At 31.8% G+C, this 21,475-nt stretch overlaps 1 protein-coding gene and 1 long non-coding RNA gene across 2 annotated transcripts; one reads left to right on the top strand and one right to left on the bottom strand.

Annotated features, from left to right (window-relative positions):
• The first annotated feature begins 13,136 nt into the window (after positions 1-13,136).
• Positions 13,137-17,289, top strand: LOC139840228 (proteasome subunit beta type-4-like). The gene is made up of 7 exons (XM_071830473.1): positions 13,137-13,275; positions 14,257-14,303; positions 14,961-15,037; positions 15,912-16,041; positions 16,396-16,555; positions 16,680-16,865; positions 16,996-17,289. The coding sequence occupies exons 2-7, from the start codon at positions 14,260-14,262 to the stop codon at positions 17,107-17,109; spliced, it is 711 nt and encodes a 236-aa protein (XP_071686574.1). The 5' UTR covers positions 13,137-13,275; positions 14,257-14,259; the 3' UTR covers positions 17,110-17,289.
• A 1,175-nt stretch (positions 17,290-18,464) lies between these two features.
• LOC139844280 (uncharacterized) lies at positions 18,465-19,795 on the bottom strand. Its single transcript, XR_011757893.1, has 3 exons — positions 19,728-19,795; positions 19,518-19,622; positions 18,465-19,382 (listed from the first exon to the last, which is right to left on the bottom strand). It is a non-coding gene; the product is annotated as an uncharacterized lncRNA (long non-coding RNA).
• Positions 19,796-21,475: the final 1,680 nt, after the last annotated feature.

The following is a 21,475-nucleotide window of genomic DNA, read 5'->3' as shown; positions in this document are numbered from 1 at the left end:
AATTTTTATAAATATCTAGAACCACTTTTGACAACTCATTACTTAACCAGTATGATAAAGATAACGATATTTATATTTTATTTTATTAAATATATATAACGATTTAAATTAATATTATATATATTTATACGCGTATTATACGTACATAGTTTTCTACTTTTACTATACTTAAACTTTACCTTTACTTTATTTTTACTTTACTTTAACTTTAATAATTCACTTTAATAATTCATACTTTAATAATTCACTTTAGTAATTCATACTTTAATAATTCACTTTAATAATTCATACTTTAATAATTCACTTTAATAATTTATACTTTAATAATTCACTTTAATAATTTATACTTTAATAATTCACTTTAATAATTCAAAAGTCTATTATAAATAGAATTCAATAGGTTCATTATTTCATAGAAACTTGAAAATATTTTTCTCTAAACTCTCTTAATCGATTTACATATATATATTTACTCCGTATTATTTCAAGATATTATTAGTATGCATAAAATATTACGACGGACTGCTGTCCGAGTGATTTCGAAATTGTTTTTTGAGCGGGATAGAGCTAAGAAAATTATGGGTTATAGCTATGGAGGTTATGGGTATGGTTCGGGAGTATTGCTCGTGAGTCAAACTAGTGTTTATCATCTCCGTTGCGTCTACGTATTTTTTCTGCAATATTGAATCTCAATATTGATACGTGAGCACTCATAACTTAATTTTTATATATTATTAGTGTATCCCTTACTAGTGCTCGAGTATATATATAGGATTATGCATGGTTATACGTTCGTTATTGTCGTTAGATAGGTTATGTCGAATCTTAAATTAAATACATATGCTATTAAGATAAGATATATGATATGCATGTCGTTAGAAAGCTAGCGAAAATTTGAGAACTTTTCATTTAGATATCGAATGGTTTCGATGAACGGTTTAGAAGTTATAGTCAATTGAATTTTTGTATTATTATTAAAAATGATTATTATTATCGTCGTTATTATCGTCGTTATAATCTAATTATTATTATTATTATTATTATTATTATTATTATTATTATTATTATTATCATTGTCGTTATTAATAAAAGATATTATTGTTATTTTTATTATTATTACTATCGTTATTATCGTTAAGGTTATAATTAATATTATTATTATTATTATTATCATTCAAATAGTTATTAGTATTATCATTAATATTATTATTATTAGTATTATTATAATTAAAACTAATATTAGTAACATCTAATTATTATGATTACTATTATTATTATTATTATTATTATTATTATTAATATTAATATGAACGCGATATAAAAGACGACTAAAAGTTATTAAACGAATCGATTAGGAAATAATGAGTATGAGTATCATAATGAAATTAAGATATTGTAAGATATTGATTTAAAGGAAAAATATCGTTTTAATTATTTTACTATTATTATTATTATTAAAAGTATTATTAATATTAAAACTATCATTTTTACTAAAATTATTATTTTTAATAAAAATATCATTGTTAATATGAAACATCATTATTATTATCATTTTAGTACTATTGTTAATAAAAATTATCATTTTATCATTTTTAGAAAATATAATTATTGTTATTTTTATTAGTAGAATAATAATAATTATTACAAAATAATACAACTTTTACTTATTATTATTATGATCAATATTATTTTATCAAATAAATATGTGATACAAAGATATTTTACTACGTATAATATAATTACATTAATAATACCTATTATATTATTTTTATGATATTAAATGAACTTTATAAATTTTATTACTTAAGATATATAAAAGTATATTTTTATTATATAAATTTTAATATAAAATTTTATTTATTAATAAAAGAACTATATTATTTACTTTAATAAAATCTATTAAAAATATTTAAATAAATAAAACGACTATATTTAAACTATATAATAATCATGTATAAATTTTGGAAGACATTTTGGTCAATATGACTTTTGTTAACTTTTGCTTATTTAGTCTCGAGCATTAGGATTGTGATACACTACGACTTGACCTAAATTGTTAGACAGATATTGATCAAACATATAAATATATATAATTAATATAGGTTCGTGAATCCAAGGCCGACATTGCACTTGTTCAATGACGTCATATGTATTTTTACTACAAAATACAGTATTGTGAGTTTCATTTGCTCCCTTTTTAAATGCTTTTGCAATATATATTTTTGGAACTGAGAATACATGCGCTGTTTTATAAATGTTTGACGAAATAGACACAAGTACTCAAAAATTACATTCTATGAATGAATTATCGAAATCGAATATCACCCCTTTTAGCTTGGTAGCCTAAGAATTAGGGAACAGTACCCCTAATTGACGCGAATCCTAAAGATAGATCTATGGGTCTAACAAACCCCATCCGGGTTACGGATGCTTTAGTACTTCGATTTTTATACAGACGAGAGGATTCTGTTATACAGACGAGAGGACTCTGTTTTGAGGATATTCTATATGCATCTTGTTAATGTCGGTTACTAGGTGTTCACCATATGAATGATTTTACCTTAATGCAGACGAGAGGATTCTGCTTGAGGATTATGTTTATGAAAAATGAAAATCTTGTGGTCTATTATATTATTGGAAATGATTTTACCTTTATGCAGACGAGAGGATTCTGCTATTGGAATTATGTTTAATAAAAATCTTGTGGTTTATTAAAATAATAGAAATGAATGATTATGATAAACTAATGAACTCACCAAATTTTTGGTTGACACTTGAAAGCATGTTTATTCTCAGGTTTGAAAGAAATCTTCCGCTGTGCATTAGCTCATTTTAAGGATATTGCTGGGAGTCATTCATGGCATATTTCGAAAGACGTTGCATTCGAGTCATTGATTTCATCAAGATTATTATTAAGTCAATTATAGTTGGATGTATTATGAAATGGTATGCATGCCGTCAACTTTATATGTGAATAAAGTTTGTCTTTTAAAAACGAATGCAGTGTTTGTAAAATGTATCATATAGAGGTCAAATACCTCGCGATGTAATCAACTATTGTGAATCGTTTATAATGTATATGAACGAGTCCTTTCAGCGGCGGGGGCTTTCGGGCTGCGTATTCGTAATTAACGTAGCGTTGTGTATTTACAGAGGGGAACACGACCCATGTGTTAAACGCCGTTTTAGATGTCGTGTTAAGCGTTTTTTAAAAAGTATCTGTTTCGAACGTAGTTAGTTTTGTTTTGTTCAATAAATTTTTTCGAGTGTAACGATACTGTCGGAAAATTTTAACTCGCGACGAGCATAAAGATACGGGATGTCGTTGTGTTAAGCGTTTTTTAAAAAGTGTCCGTTTCGAACGTGGTTAGTTTCGTTCTGTTCATAAAATTATTTCGAGTCTGACGCTGTCGTCGAAAAAATTTAACTCGTGGTGAGCGGGAAGATATGGGTTGTCATTGTGTGTAGTTAGTCTCGTTGGGTTCGTAAGATTTTTTGTAATTGAACGGTGGTCTCAAAAAAATTTAAGTCACACCGAGCGAGAAGATAGGGCCCGTTATAAATTCGGGTGGAATTAGTATCTTTTATTTTAATAAAATTATATATTTACACTTTTAACCCCTGAAAAAGTGTAAAATTAAGGGGTCGTTGTGTAAATATAACCGAAGTTGAGGGGCCGTTTGTAATGTGAACACAAACTTAAAACTACAATTCGATATAACTAAAACTACAAACATGCCCACCACATTTAGTATATAAGGGTTAATTAATTCCTGCCTTTGTACTCGCACCGAATCAACATCAACATTTCAATGTATTACGGAGTATTTCGTTTTCTTACTTGCACGTTAAAAATGTTGTAAATAAAAATCAATATTTTCAAAAAAAAGGAGAGCTTTTAAAATATGGATCGCAAACCCTAGTGTTTACCTAAATAACTAGTGATTCTGTTTGTAGTTTTGTTCGTGTATTTTTATAGTTTGGTTTTTCCCTTTGCAACTTGAGTTGTGTTTATAAGGTTTCAATGTAGCCTACATCTTTCGTTGTACATTTTATATCTAATAATATCTTGTTTGCCTTTAAAAAATAAAAATAAATAAATATATGTTGAAGAACAATTCATCAAATTAATGAAAAGCTGGGGAGATAACAAACAGTTCCCGGTGACATTAATGACGACGGACCAACTACACACTACAACACTAAGCAAACTCGATAAATAAAATAAAAATAAGAAATACAACTAACGTCAACGTAACCTTCAGAACCCAAATGACACCCGGATCAAGACAATAGATGATCAAATTGCTTTATTTCTACAGACTGCCTCTCGATCTCGATTATAAAGTCCCATCTAAGAAAATCACATTAGAACTTAAAACTCAAAACCTCAAAATCTTTACTTCAAACAAAAACATCAGGTTGGTCCATGTGGTTTAAATCATATAAAGTAGTTGGCCCCTATAAGTTCTTTTCGATGTTGTTGGTCCCTATGATTTACGAAATGGGGGTGAGTGGTCCCTGTTAGTAACAACCGTTAAAAATGTCCTTTAAGTTATGTCATGTGCTATGAATGTGAGGGGTATTTATGTCATTTTGTCTATCTTCTTTATCACTTCATCTTTCCCTCCACGTACTTATCCCTTCCGTTAAAAATCAAACCCAAAGACATAGTCAAACCCACCAACTAATGTTATTAATTCAAGTAAGTATTTTTTTTTTAAATTAATTTTCATTGTACAAACGGAAAAGATAATCAAATCCCTTTTCTTCACTGTACCTGCATCGACATCATCGTTGTAATCATCTACACCGTTGTCGAAATCTTCTCAACCATCAACTTCATCGTCGAAATCTTCTACACCGACTGAATCTAAACCTTCGGCGTCATTGGAATATGCTCAACCATCAATATCATCGCCGGAATATGCTCAACCATTAACATCATCGCCGGAATCTAGGTTGAAAAAAGATGTGGAGCGTATTTGAAGAAAAAACACATATAGGTTACTGTGGTATTTTCATGTAGATCTGGGTTACTCGAAGGAACAATATAAATTTATTAAGTGCGCTCGTATTTTTTATTTGATGCAACATAATGGGTGTACGCAATTAAAGAATCTCAATATGATCATGTGCGCGTTCTTTGTTAAAGAAAACTTCATAGCAAATCTTTCGAGGATTTAGTAAGAGGAAACCAACAACTCTACTAAATGAAGTCGTGATTGTTAATACATAATGATTAGATGATGAATGATTAAAAAATTTGAATTTTTAACTTGAATATGAATGATAATAAAATGTTTGATAATCGTCTTTAATGTGTTAAATTATTATATTAACTTTTTACATAAGTAAATAAAAAAGAAAATAAAAAAGATAGGGATTAGTTGTTTAATACGAGTCTGAATATAATTTAAGGATCTAAGGATGAGATTAAAGAAAATATGATTAACAGGGTATTTGAACTTGAAATGATTAAACACACATTTTGTTCGATTAACATCATATGTCATTCAGTGGTAAAAAAAATCCTTTAAAAGCTAAATGAGACGTTCAAGATTGGGGTGTTCAGTTTCAAATTGTTTAATATGAATACCGGATTGAATGAAAATTGTAAAAAACTAAATCGAATTCGTATTTACTTTTCGGTTTGGTAATAAATTTTAATTCGAGTTTTGGTTCGATTTTACTTATTTGATATTAGTTTCGGTTTTGAATTTGAATTTAATTTTAATATTGCTCTTGAATATTTAAAAATCAAACAAAACGAGTTGAATAAATGGAGAAATCGAAAACTGAATATTTCCATTTCTTTGTAATTATTTTGCATGTGTTTCGTGGTTGGTTTTCTAATTTTGTAGGTTGTGGACTCTTGTTTGTTCTATTTAGTTTCAGCTCGGACGGTTTTAATATGTAAGTTGTATATAGTACTTCATATTTAAGATGCTTTGAAAATTTTCACAAGATATCTTTATTCAATTCTCAATTCAATTCTCACTAACTATACTTTACTAACTATACTATTGGAGGTTTTTTTTCCGACGGAATAACGAATAACTTTTATAAATAGAAAGGATTTTATTCAAAAGATGAAAACCCTTAAAAACATAAAAACTAGAGAAACTACCTAGCTAAACAAACTAAAACCCAGGACTAAAGCTCACGACTCTAAAACTAAGCAATCTAGAACAAACACACGACAAATACCTAAAACCAACAAAAATAAAGTGAAACAAATAGAGAAGGTGACCAATCTACGAGATAGACACGAGATTATAAACCATATAAATCACCTAAAAATCGAACAACCGGGAACCAACTAACCCGACCATCAAATATCTTTAATGAACACCCCAAATTTATCTAATTCGACGCCTTGTACCAGTTTTTCTTTTTTTCTTCTGCCATTGTTTTCTGGGTTTAGTCGTTTCCTTAGGCGGATCATTGAATTAATTACAATACAGTTTTTGAACCGCTTCGGCTGCCATCTTACGCATCATCTCGTCAAACGCTACAAACGCCTCATCGGACATTAGCTTCTTTTCTTCAATATTTTTTGAAGAAAAGAAAATTCTTGTAATTAAATGTTACGTACGAGTTTAAACCAAACTAGTGAAATGACCGGTGGAACCACGAGTTTGTTTAAACGAAACAGTTTAATGATATGTTTTAGGTATTAAGTGAACGTAAATGCTAAAGTTATTTAGTTTAATGACACATGGAACCACATAGTCCGACTAAGAAACTCGTGAGCTAAAAATTTCTTCAAACACCTAAAATGCATATTAAACAATCCACGTCCAATCATAAGAGATAATATTGGTTGTCATTTTATTTTAAAAGTGTAAATTAAAATATAAATTTAGAACTGGTTTCCTTCTGCATAGCTTTTATACCTTCTTGTACTCAATTCAAAATAATTAATTAAAATAATTCAAAATTATTTAATTTTAATAATTAAAATAATTATTAATAAGATTTAATAAAAATAATTAATTAATAAGATTTAATTTTAATTCAAAATTATTTATATTAATAACATCACCCACCATGCTTAGATTTTTTTAATTTTATTTTTGATTTTTTTAACAAAGAATTAACTGTTATAATTCAGTAGGCTTATAACTACCTTTAGTGGTTTGATTCTTGATGTTATAATTCAGTAGGCTTATAACTACCTTTAGTGGTTTGATTCTTGATGTTATAATTCAGTAGGCTTATAACTACCTTTAGTGATTTGATTCTTGATTTAGAATACTAATAATGAAGTGTAAGAACAAAGATGATAATGGAGAGAAAGAAAGAAACACTTTGTAAGTGTGAGAAATGGTGCAAGTTTAATGCTTGCATTCATGAGTATTTATAGCCTAAAATCTCAATATAAAAATACATACTTTGTGTACCAAAATTGACTATATGTATACACCAAAATTGACTATCCATATCTATATTATTATTATTATTATAACACTCCCCCTTGGATAGCAATTTTATTTTGTTGAAGATCAACTATAAATTACTGCCTCGTTAAAAACCTTGCTAAAGAAAACCCAGTGGGAAAAAACTTTAGCTAAGGGAAAAAGAGTGCAGCATGGAGTTGACTCCCCCTCAAGTAGACATCGCTTCAGCTGTTACATCTTTTGAACATGTCTCATGCCAATGTTATGAACGTGTGTTCTGAAAATAGCAGTTGGAAGTGCTTTCGTGAAAAGATCAGCAGAGTTTTTGCTAGATTGCACATATCTCATTTCAATCTGGTTGTCCTTAATGAGATTTTGAGTGTATGAGAAGAATCTAGGTGGTATGTGTTTTGTTCGGTCACTTTTGATATACCCTTCTTTCATCTGTGCTATGCAAGCTGCATTATCTTCATAGATAGTTGTTGGACTTTTATCGCGTTCTAGTCCACAAGAATCAGTAATGAGTTGTGTCATTGATCTCAACCAAAAACATTCTCGAGTAGCTTCATGTAATGCAATCACTTCGGCATGATTTGACGATGTAGCAACAAGTGTTTGTTTTTGAGAACGCCATGATATTGCAGTACCTCCATTTAGGAATACATATCCAGTTTGAGATTTAGCTTTATGTGGATCAGATAAATAACCTGCATCTGCATAACCAACCAAATCTTGTTTTGATTCGTTAGAATAAAATAATCCTAAATCAGTAGTTCCTCGAAGGTATCGAAATATGTGTTTGATCCCATTCCAGTGTCTTTTGGTAGGAGCAGAGCTGAACCTTGCCAACAAATTAACTGCAAAAGAAATGTCAGGTCTTGTACAATTTGTAAGATACATAAGAGCTCCAATTGCACTAAGATATGGTACTTCTGGTCCAAGAATGTCTTCTTGATCTTCACATGGACGAAATGGATCAGCTTCAACATTGAGTGATCTAACAACCATAGGAGTACTTAATGGTTTTGCCTTGTCCATATTGAAACGTTTCAAAATCTTTTCAGTATATGTTGTTTGATGTACAAGTAAACCATTAGGCATATGCTCAATTTGTAAACCAAGACAATACTTGGTTTTTCCGAGATCTTTCATTTCAAATTCTTTCTTTAGAAGTTGAATGGCTTCATGGATCTCTTTATTTGTACCTATGATGTTAAGATCATCAACATAAACAGCTATGATCACATATCCGGATGTTGTTTTCTTAATGAAAACACAAGGGCAAGTAAGATTATTTGTATACCCTTTGCTTATCAAGTAATCACTTAATCGGTTATACCACATACGTCCCGATTGTTTTAACCCATATAAAGATCTTTGTAATTTAATCGAATACATTTCTTTGGGTTTTGCATTTGATGCTTCTGGTACCTTAAATCCTTCAGGTATCATCATATATATATCACTATCAAGTGATCCATATAGGTAAGCAGTCACAACATCCATGAGATGCATTTTTAAATTTTTAGAAACTGCCAGACTGATTAAGTACCTAAAAGTAATTGCATCCATAACAGGGGAATAAGTTTCTTCATAATCAATTCCCGGTCTTTGAGAAAAACCTTGAGCTACAAGTCTAGCTTTATACCTTGTAACTTCATTTTTCTCATTTCTTTTTCGGACAAAAATCCATCTGTATCCTACAGGTTTCACATCTTTAGGAGTGAGAATGATGGATCCGAAAACTTTTCTTTTATTGAGTGATTCTAATTCAGCTCGTATTGCTTCTTTCCATTGAGCCCAATCATGTCTATTTTGACATTCAACCATAGATGTTGGTTCTGGATCATCATCATTATTCATGATGTCATATGCAACATTAAATGAAAATTTCTCATCAAGATTTTTCATTTCATTTCGGTTCCATAATATTTTTGAATATGCATAATTGATTGCAATTTCTGTATTGACATCATCAATCTCCTCTGCAGTAGGAGTACTGATTTGTGGTTCTTCTTGAACACTTTCTTTTACTTCATTATCAGCTGATTTTCTTTTTCGAGGATTTTTATCCTTTGAACCAATTGGTCTTCCACGTTTCTGACGTGGCAAAGATTCATGAGTGACGTTATTGCCAGCTTTTGGAATTTCAATTCGAGCTGGAGTATTTACTGCTGGTATATATGATTTTGTCACCGTTTTTGTATCTGTAAATGCATCAGGCAATTGATTTGCAAGTTCTTGTATATGCATTATCTTTTGAACTTCTGTCTCGCATTCTTTTGTGCGAGGATCAAGATACTTTAATTGAGGTTCACACCATGAAACATCATTTTCTTTATTTTTCATTTCTCCCCCTAATCTAGGGAACAATGTTTCATTAAAATGACAATCAGCAAAACGTGCTGTAAAAACGTCACCTGTCATAGGTTCAATATACCTTAATATTGATGATGTTTCATATCCAACATATATTCCCAACCTCCTTTGAGGACCCATTTTTGTACGTTGTGGTGTCGCAATTGGAACATACACTGCACAACCAAATGTTCTAAGATGGGAAATATTTGGCTCTTGACCAAAAGCAAGTTGTAGGGGGGAATATTTATGACTTGCACTTGGTCTGATGCGAATCAATGCAGCAGCATGTAAAATTGCATGACCCCATATAGATACAGGGAGTTTTGTTCTCATTATCAATGGTCTAGCGATTAACTGTAAACGTTTAATCAATGACTCGGCTAAACCATTTTGTGTATGCACATGAGCAACAGAATGTTCAACAACAATTCCTATAGACATGCAATAGTCATTAAATGCTTGAGATGTAAATTCACCAGCATTATCAAGTCTCACCCTTTTAATGGTGTAATCAGGAAAATGAGCTCTCAATTTAATAATTTGGGCAAGAAATTTTGCAAATGCCACATTACGGCTTGATAACAGACAAACATGAGACCATCTGCTAGATGCGTCTATTAGAACCATGAAATATCTAAATGGTCCACATGGTGGATGAATTGGTCCACATATATCACCTTGAATTCTTTCAAGAAACATTGGTGATTCTTTCTCAACCTTAAGTGGTGAGGGTCTAGTTATCAATTTTCCAAGAGAGCAAGATGTACATGGAACCATTGTATCATGATGGATTTTTCTATCCTTTAGTGGATGTCCATGAGTACATTCAATAATCCTTTTCATCATTGTTGATCCTGGATGGCCTAATCTGTTATGCCATAAACTGAATACACCAGGATCAATATATTTTTCGTTAACTACCATATGTATTTCTGGTACATTTATATGTGTATAATGTAATCCAGAACTAAGTCTTGGCAGTTTTTCAACCACATAACTCTTGTCAGTGATACTTAAATATTTCTCATTTTCTGTTGTCACTGACTGATAATCATACCCGTTAAGGTATACGTCGGAGAAACTCAATAAATTTCTGCTTGACTTGGGAGAAAATAAGGCATCATTTATTAAAAATTTTGTACCATTTGGTAGTATGAAATTTGCCTTTCCTATCCCTTTTATCAAGTTAGCAGGTCCTGATATTGTATGTATAGTTCCTTCCGTTGGTTTTAGATCAATAAAATATTTCTCGGATTTAAGTATAGTGTGTGTAGTTCCACTGTCTGCTATACAGAGATCTCCACCACTTGATTGATGTTGTATTCCAGCAAAATTCATATTGAACTTCATATATAAGAAATAAATAGTGAGTACATTAATATTACACAATATTTTAAACGCAAATAGATAGTACTGAAACATTTAGCAAACATAATGACAAAGACAGACGATATTAAATCGTTTATTTTTCGAAAGACACACAACTTAAACATTCAAGAAATCTTCATATAAATCAGATGGTTTCTCAGTGACTGTTGGATCGACGTTATCCACAAAGTTTACTTCCTTTTCTTTATCTTTCAGCGAATCCTGATACATCTTAACAAGATGTTTAGATGTTCGGCAAGTATTAGCCCAGTGGCCCATTCTACCACATCTGTAGCAAGATTCTTCAGAATTTTTAGAAGAATTTTCTTCAACATCTTGTTTAGTGGGCTTGTTTTGTGGTTGATATTTATATTTTCGTGGATTACTATTTCTTTGACCACCACGGCCACGACCACGACCACGTCCACGCCCATTACCATTACCATAAGGATGGTTTCTACCATAGTTATGGCTTTTGGCATGATGATGGTGATGGTTATTATAACCACGACCTTGCCCGCGTCCTTGTCCCTGTTTATAATTATTTGCAGTATTTGCTTCAGGGATTGTAAGTGTACCAGTAGGACGGGATTGCTGATTTTTCATTAATAGCTCATCATTTTGCTCTGCAACTAAGAGATATGAATTAAGTTCAGGATATGTTTTGAACTTTAGCATTCTCAAATTTCTTTGCACTGTGATGTTTGCAGCATTCATTGTGGAGAAAGTTTTCTCCATCATGTCTGCATCACTAATTTCATGTCCACAGAATTTAAGTTGTGAACATGTATTATACAGAGCTGAGCTGTATTCATTTACTTTCTTAAAGTCTTGGAACCTTAATGTTCTCCATTGTTCCATTGCAGCTGGAAGTAAAATTTCTCTTTGATTATTGAATCTGCTTTTGAGACCTTCCCATAAAACATGGGGATCTTCTACAGTCACATAATTATTTTGTAAGCATTCATCAATATGTTGATGAATAAAGCAACATGCCGTAGCTTGTTCTTTTTCAGAACAAGTGTTGTTTTCATTTATGGTTTCAAGAATGCCCATTGATTTAAGATGCATTTTTACTTTTATAACCCATGGCATGTAGTTGTTTCCAGTTGATTCTAAAGGAGTAAATTTAAGCTTTTCCAGATTCGACATTTTCTTTTATCAAAAATTAAAACAAACATCATGATAAATTAGAGTCAATTTATATTCATAAGTATATAAACATTAAACATAAATTTAATATAACATAAATGATAAGTAGGTGACAGTGTCGACCATGTGTAAGCAATCATAAATAAATGTTATATAACAAAAATATAAATATTAGTAAACATAAATGAAAATTTGGCGACAGTGTCGACCATATATTTTTTCAGGTGGTATAACCGACCTATATCATTCTGGTGGTATAACCGACCATATATCATTTTGGTGGTATAACCGACCATATATCATTTTGATGGTATAACCGACCATATATCATTTTGGTGGCAGAGCCAACCATATTTAGTATTAAGATTATCGTGCTGATAACGTGTTATAATTCAGTAGGCTTATAACTACCTTTAGTGGTTTGATTCTTGATGTTATAATTCAGTAGGCTTATAACTACCTTTAGTGGTTTGATTCTTGATGTTATAATTCAGTAGGCTTATAACTACCTTTAGTGATTTGATTCTTGATTTAGAATACTAATAATGAAGTGTAAGAACAAAGATGATAATGGAGAGAAAGAAAGAAACACTTTGTAAGTGTGAGAAATGGTGCAAGTTTAATGCTTGCATTCATGAGTATTTATAGCCTAAAATCTCAATATAAAAATACATACTTTGTGTACCAAAATTGACTATATGTATACACCAAAATTGACTATCCATATCTATATTATTATTATTATTATAACATTAACCTAATAATTACATTATATAATTATTATAGGATTTTAATATTAAAGATAGATAAAACCGAACCGGGCTGAAACTTTTGGGCCAAAGTGTCGTTCTGTACAAGTTATACTTCGTAGTTTATACAAACTAAGGGGAAAAAATCACCTCATTGGATTCTTCTTCACGAACCCTAAGTCCAGGACCTGATTTGAAATCTCGCAAATTTTTAGGTCAGAATCTGATTATAATCTCGGAAGGTATGTTGCTAATTTATAATATTGATCTTAAAATTTTAAGTGGCATATATTCTTGCACGATTATCATACCCCTAATCCCTGATGACGACTTCGTTAAAGCATCTTTTTTGAGTATTAGATAAAAACAGACGTGGTTAATCTACACTTTTTACCAGCTAGTGCAAATGACAAATTCAGAATATGTCCTTACAATTAAACAATTATTTTGATTTTTTGTGTTGGAAAGGGGATTTTAGGTTAAATACATTTTTTATTAAAAATCTGATTAGGCAGATCAATAATAAAGTACCCTTTTAAGCTCATTGTCATAACTTTGGTGAACTGTTGGTGTTTTGGTTACTGTAATATGAAATGTTGGAGTAAGCTTGTTTCAGAACTGTGTTGGGCAGAATTAATACAATAAGAGCTTATAAATTTTGTTTGGGGCAATAAATTTTTTGAATTGTTTGGATAATTACTCTTGGCCAAGACTATTAGAAAGACTAAACATGTTGGGTTGATTTGGCCCAAGTCTAAAAATGAAAAAACCAACCCAAAATTATTGAAACTGACAAAACTCATGGTTTCGGTTTTGATTTTCTAAAAACCGAAATATATTGTCAGGTTGTTAGTTTTTTTCGTATTGTTGTTATAAGAGGGAAAACAACAAACGTGAACACGTTTTCTTAGAGAATATCAAAGTTCCCTTTAACTAAACCGGTTTTATATGTTGGTCTGAAAAGATATAATAGTGTTACAGGTACAGACTTAAACAGATCTAAGAAAACATACAAAGAATATACTAGTGTAGTGGTATAACATATTGGAATGCTGTTATGTATCTAGTGTAAAAAGTTACTTGATTATTTTGTTATCTGAAACAAAGTTGAGTAAATTTTCTAACCAATACCAAATTATATTTGGAAATGGATGTGATGTTACCCATGATTATGATGTCTATCTATTGGCGGCCACTTCATTTGTTTGTTTGTATTTATGCAGGAGATGGATACTCTATTAAGCTCAGAAGGAGATTCACAAAGGACTCAGTATGTTCTCTTTACCTCTAACTTAGTATCTTAATAAATTAATGGTCTAACATGTTGAATTGTAGAGATGATGTTATTTATAAAAGTTATACGCATTGATTATGTTTCTAGTGATTTGGTCTAAATTTTGCGTTTCGAACATACAGTTTTTTTTTTAGTCTATATTGTAGGGCATTTCATAGTGTCAATGTTTGGTGGCCCAAGATAATGTTGTTTGTTTTAGAGTCTGTTTTAAGGTTAATAGGGCTTCATTCGTCAGTTTAATGTGTTGTTTTAGTTAGATCAATGGATCTATTCAAACATACTAGTAGGGTCTGTATCACTTTGTACTTCAGTTTGCTCTTTGGATCTATTTATTTAAATTTATGTTTTCTCGCCAAAAAAAGATTGTCTTTTTTTTTTTTTGTGTGCCATACGATTGATTTCAGTTTCACTTTCGAATGATAGTACTTTTCAAGTTTAAAAGTGATTTCAAGTTTCTTTGCGACATGTTGGGTATTTTTTATAATTATTATGAATGAAAATTTTATCGCTCATGGATTTTGACAGTAGACGAATTTTGATTTGAACATTTTATGTATAATATTTTCAGTGACCATTTTTTGTGCTATGTTTATTACTAGGTGCTACAAATTGATAATTGGTGTTTGGATACAGGTATCCATATGTGACGGGTACTTCTGTCATTGGGATCAAATACAAGGATGGTATTCTCATGGCTGCTGACATGGGAGGTTAGATAATTTACCATATCCTTTTACAGTTTTTAAGTTTTTCTTTACTTGTTGAGCGAGTCACTTGTTAAAATCTGTATCTGAAATTGTTTGCTCTCGTGAAAAATATAAAGCAGGGCCGAAATTTGCTATTTTTTAATTCATCTGCCCAATCTCTTTTTAAATACTTCATTGAGTAATTCAACTTCAAAATTAAAGTGGATATTAAATTTTTGACAAACTAGCAACATAATATGCATGCAAGTATCATTGAACGTATAATGAATCAAACAATGTGTTAGCTTCTTTAATTCGTCTTTTCCTTGATGCTTTATTCTTCTGTGTATGCTTGTAAACTATATGTCCAAAAGTTTATTTGTAAACTATTTATTATGTTGGATACTTATGTGAATCATACCCAAATATGGACTTGTGAATATTGATAAGTAGGGTGCGAGTTTTTGTCATTTACTAGCAACATTGACCAAGTTTCACAAAGTGACCTAATAACAGTTGCTAAGTCCTTATCTCACCTGCATATGCAGTGCAATTTAGATGATTTCATGAGCTATAAAAAGCCACACCTTTCGTTTTTTTTTTTTTTTTTTTATGATTTCAGACTATGTTCACTACTATGTACCTTTCCTTGAAAACTATAAAAACCAAATGTCATTTTATTTTGTTTTTGAACTGTGACTGCTGAATAGTAGTTTGTGCTATTCAACAATTCATATGCATCAAATGATAGTAGCAGCAGATTGAGTATGTAGAGTAAGTTGATTGTATTAAGTAGAATACAGGCTAAAATACCATTAAAGAATTTTTATCTAGCGGATTATGGTAGTGGTTGTTACTGGATTTTGGTAATACTGGTTGCTGACGTACGCACTCACAGGTTCATATGGATCCACCATTCGCTATAAGAGTGTGGAGCGATTGAAGCAAATTGGCAAACATACGCTCCTTGGTGCAAGCGGAGAAATAAGTGATTTCCAAGAAATTTTGAAATACCTTGATGAACTCGTGTAAGCATACGTGGCACATATTTATAAAGAGACTTATCTTGCTGATAGGGATTCTTTAAATAGAGGTGGCAAAATGGCCGGGTTGGGTAACATTTCATAAATGGGTGATTAATTGGTATTTGTCCAGATGTTAAAATTGGGACACACTGCTACATTTCTTGTATACAGTTATTGCTCTTTTTCTATAAAGAATTTGTGTATTTTCTACAAACATCTTAATTTATTAATTATAATTGGCTTTTTTTCTTATCAACAAAATGTTTAGAAGGTTTATGCATCAGAATTCAGGAGTACACAATTCAATCTTACGTTTGATTGCTTTTTGTGAGTTTTAAGAGGTTATTGTTTTTGCAGCTTGCACGACAATATGTGGGATGATGGGAACTCACTTGGTCCTAAAGAGGTGCACAATTATCTAACTCGGGTCATGTACAATCGCCGCAACAAGTTTGATCCGTTATGGAATTCACTTATCCTTGGTGGGGTCAAAAATGGCCACAAGTATCTTGGATCGGTAAACCTTTGGACCCCACACACCTCTTTTTTTCCTGTTATTTCCATCTAATGTGTTTGAATTCATCCTTCTGCAAATAGCATATGACAACATTTTCATTTCATTTGTTGTTACTGATGTCCAGGTCAGCATGATTGGTGTACATTTTGAGGATGATCATGTTGCTACTGGATTCGGTAATCACCTGGCCCGCCCAATTCTTCGTGAAGAATGGAGGGAGGATTTAACTTTTGAAGAGGGTGTAAAATTATTGGAAAAATGCATGCGTAACCTTCTATATCGTGACAGGTCTGCTGTCAACAAGCTTCAGGTCGGTCTTTTTTATATCTATTGGATCACGTAAATGGGTTAAATTCCATGTTCTTGCAGTGCACGTTTTTTTTTTTTTTTTTTTTTTTTTTTAATATTGATCGATTATTTGACTCTACTTGAAATTGCAGATAGCAAAGATAACAGAGGAAGGTATGACCATCTCCCAGCCATACTCATTAAAGACTTACTGGAATTTTGCTGCTTTTCAAAATCCAACAGTGAATGCTGAGGGATCATGGTAGACTTCTGAGTTTAAACTACTCGGAACATGTTATCTTGATTGTTTTTAATGTTGTTTGATGTTATGCCATACTAAGTTTCAGTTGTTTGATCTCTGTGTTGAACTTAAGGATGTTGAGATCAGATTCCAAGTATCCTAATATCTATGTTTTATTGCACAGTTAGACATTGAACTTCTTCAAGTGTGTTTGCTTGCTTATTGCCTATGTGGTTTTCCTCCCATAATTATGTCAATATTGGTGGGTCGCAAAAGGTTTAATTTTTGATCCACCAATCCAACATTGATTCTTGTCTTTTAACCGCTATTTCAAAAAACTTGATTACTAGGAACCTAGATTAAGGATGTTTCTTGTTATATAATCTTTACAATCACAATAATTATTGGCAAAAGATGTTGATGAACCTCTTCTATTTGGTAGTGTTTTGTAAGCCAATTAGAGGGAAAGGTACATAATCTTGGACTTTTTTGAAGTGTTTGTAAAGTTTTAAAAGGAAGTTGCAATTTTGACCCCATTAATCGAGCAGCAAGATGCAAGGAGCCAATGAACAGCCCGGTTTTGTTTCTCTTATCAAAAGTATTCAGTGAAGTTTAATGCAGTATTTATACATGCCAATAACATATATTCTACTTGACACAAATAAATGCTACAAAATGTCACTCAGATCAAATTTAACTTTCACAAACTAAAATCAAGTCAGTATACATATCGAATCTGGGCCAGTAAACCAAAAATATTACGGGCTACTAAACTAGTAAGTCGTGGTTAATCAGTAAGTGATCATCATTTCGTGTCACCATAATAGAAACAGGTGAATTTATTATGTCATGTCAAGGGAATCAAAACGGCATTCACGAAGGAGAAAGCATCGGCTTTTTCATGTGAATTGCCGATCCGAAAGTATTATCAATGTGGATGGAGTAATAACTAATAAGCATGTCAAATGTTCATACAAATCTCATCTCACTGACTATATGCTCCAAAATATTCAATTAAGGTGTTAGCAATATGGCAATTTTACTAAATTGAGTTGAAAACTAAAAACAACACGTTCCTTCAGAAAACTTAAAGTCAATTCGTTTCTAGGACAATGTTTGGCCATTATGTTATTTATATGTGAACTATGTGTCCAATTAGAATGGCCAGATACTGCAATCGGTATTGTTTGATTTCCAGTTACAATATGGCTGCTTTTTTCTTATTTTTTTACTCCATATGCTTATTCTTTTTGGTGTGTAATTGAATTAATAAACGTGTTAAACTAGATTAGTAGAATCACAGAATTTTGTTGCTACGCAAATATTAATATATTAATATAAATCTATATACCACACCTTCATAGTTCTGCATCCATATAAACAAAATCTTGACTTATAAATGTAAATTTAAAACAAAAATAAAGACAACCAACTCTATATTCATTATGACTAAAAATAGAACCCACAACATTTACCTAATTAGATAACAACGAACTAAGTTACAACGCATTTCAAGAGAACCAACATTATTTTGTTTACATAGACTTACCCTAACTAACGATATATGTAGTATCATAGAGATAATTCACCATGTCATACATATATTCTTCTTTTCTTGAAATGGCCGACATCTATCTTTGAAAATTTCTCCCTAATTTGTATTTTGTTGATAATTAGAATACTTTTCTTTTGAATCAATAATTATCAAGTTGATAATTATTATACCTGCAATATTAATCTTGATAACCTTTTTGAAAATGACTTTATTCATTGACTACCACATACGATGTTCTGAGCAGCAGAATAAACAAATAGCATCTACTATGACCGGAACTAGAAGAAAGACACCTTATCATGAACATGAAGATAAAGATCCAATTGTTTTGATGGTTTCCACCTGGTACAAACATAAACGCCACTTTGTTTTGATTGTTTCCACCTGGTACAAATATAAACATTATTCTGTTTTAATTGTATCCACCTAGAATAAACATAAACAGTATGGCGTTTTGGTTGTAACCACATGGAACAAACATAAACAATACTCTCTTTTAGCTGTATACACCAGGAACAAATACAAACATATCTCACTGTTTTGATTGTATCCACCGGGGATGTAAAAGCTATTGCAAATACTATGGTGGCTAATAGTGCAACGTAGCCACCATACAACCTTTCATCACATCATATGCTAGGAAGACTATACGTTTTGCAACGATCAATTGCTATGGTGATTATAAGCGTTGCAAAAACCGTAAAGTCTTTCATCCACTTCTTACCTTGGGAGTATAATACTTCCTACAAAATACAATTAAATCCCTAATGTTAACTATAACTGCAAAAAAATTTGTATAAAAACAAAATAGCTTTATGATAAATACAAAAAAACTAGCTAAACTCCTAAATTTGCAACAACGAAAACCAATTGCTTACCAAGGAAGATAGGTTTAACGCATTTCAAGAGAACCCAAATTTGATTCTGACAAACCCAAGAATCGTTTGTCATGATCAAATCGATATTTGTATATCCATCTGCATCTGTTAAATACAATACAAAATAGACACATATTATTATGTTTGTATACATAATATAAGATTTATAACTATTATAACTAGTTATATAGGTTAACTAGATGAACTTACAGATGCGATGATCTGAAAAAAATAGATCTGGTTGACGGCGTAGATCCGAACAGAATGACATGGATCTGTGATTAGGTCGAAGACGTAAACACTGACTTTTATAGAATTTTAAGGGTACAATTTACGTCATTGTCAACGTAACTAAAGTTGGAAGTTACTATTATTGTCCCCAAGCTTTTTATCGTTGTACGAATTTACTCCGTAGTATGACTGTATTAATTTGTATTGATTTTTTTTTTTTTTTTTTTTTTTTTTTTTTTTTTTGGCAAAATAACGATAACATTAATAACGGATCCGAAGATCAACAAGTACAATCGATACAATGAAATCCAAAACGAGTCTTACCAAACTAAACCACCTAAACTAACGACCTCACCAACAGGGTGAAAACTCGCTAATACTAGGAAATAAAAGCAAGCAAAACTATAACATATGGACTCAAAAATACCGACAACACTAATACACGGCCAACCAAACTAACATCAAACGATGGTGACCGGAAGAACGCTCATCACCACCGCAACAGACCAGCTAAAACAGAAAAACATACGAAATAAACCGGCAGAAAATTACCGGAACTTACCACCCACCTCGCACCCACAAGCCCGGAGTCAGGAAACAAAAACACCGGCAGCAAACTACCCTCTGAGCCAGATTACCAACGGTACTCGTCGCCTGGCCAAAAAAGCTGAATGTAGCCGGAAATCCAAAACTCCGATGATGAAAAACAAAGTCGGCGAAGGATCAACTCAACCAGATCCACTAACAACCCAAACCCACGACGAGAAAACCAAATAAACACAGGCGGACGAGAAAACGTCGCCCAACCGGTGCTCGGGAGAGAAAATCCGGTGAGATTCAGGCAAGACAAATAGAACCGAAGAGGATACACGGGAAGCATAGCCGTAACAAAAACAAAGCAGGCGACCATCATGGCTCCTGGCCAAACTTCAGAACCTGCCACGAGAACGGCAGCAAGGAAAAGAAAAGTCTACAGAAAAACACTCCTATCGCCGGAAAAAAAGAAAAAGAAAAAGGCCATACCACCGGCGAGGTGCCAGTGGCCGGTGCCGGTGGCCGGAGAGAGGATAAATACCGAAGATCTACAAAACAAAGCTTGGTTGAAAGATATAGAGAAAGAAGATGACTTTAGATCTGAGTTTGAAAAGGTTTGAAAAAAAGTGTGTACGGAGAGTGAAAAAATTACAGATGAATTTGGCGAAAAGAGAGAGAAAGAGCAGCAGGTTCCCGTACTTAATGGTTGCTATTTAACTTTTTGAGTATTTCTTTTTGTTATTTTTAACATAAAATATCTTTGTTTACATTATATACGGAGGATTATCTAATGATATATATATATATATATATATATATATATATATATATATATATATATATATATATATATATATATATATATATCAAAACGATCAGGCGGAATACATAATGAGATACAATAGAGATATGATGATCTTTACTCAAAACCTACAAACATTGACCGATACATGTACGCATCTATTGAAATACAAAGACGACGACATTACAAATTGAAAACAGCAGCTAATAAGACCCAAGATGCCATCCCACCACGACCCAGACCTATAAATATACACCCCCAAGCCCGGTCAAGACCGAAAAGACCTCTCGATCCACCACTTCACCAACCCGTCACAAAGAGCAGCATCAGAACATCAACGTACCAATAAGCCCAGTTCACCGGGGAACCCAAGAACACCCTGCATGAGACC

This window comes from Rutidosis leptorrhynchoides, chromosome 4 (genome assembly GCF_046630445.1).
Source record: "Rutidosis leptorrhynchoides isolate AG116_Rl617_1_P2 chromosome 4, CSIRO_AGI_Rlap_v1, whole genome shotgun sequence".
Taxonomy (NCBI): domain Eukaryota; kingdom Viridiplantae; phylum Streptophyta; class Magnoliopsida; order Asterales; family Asteraceae; genus Rutidosis; species Rutidosis leptorrhynchoides.
This window is presented reverse-complemented; position numbering and strand designations above follow the sequence as displayed.

Coding starts and splice junctions, on each gene's coding strand:
- LOC139840228 (XM_071830473.1), top strand. CDS start 14,260: ATGGATACTCTATTAAGCTCAGAAGGAGATTCACAAAGGACTCA. Junction 14,304..14,960: donor GGAGATTCACAAAGGACTCA/GTATGTTCTCTT, acceptor GTTTGGATACAG/GTATCCATATGTGACGGGTA. Junction 16,866..16,995: donor CTGCTGTCAACAAGCTTCAG/GTCGGTCTTTTT, acceptor TTGAAATTGCAG/ATAGCAAAGATAACAGAGGA.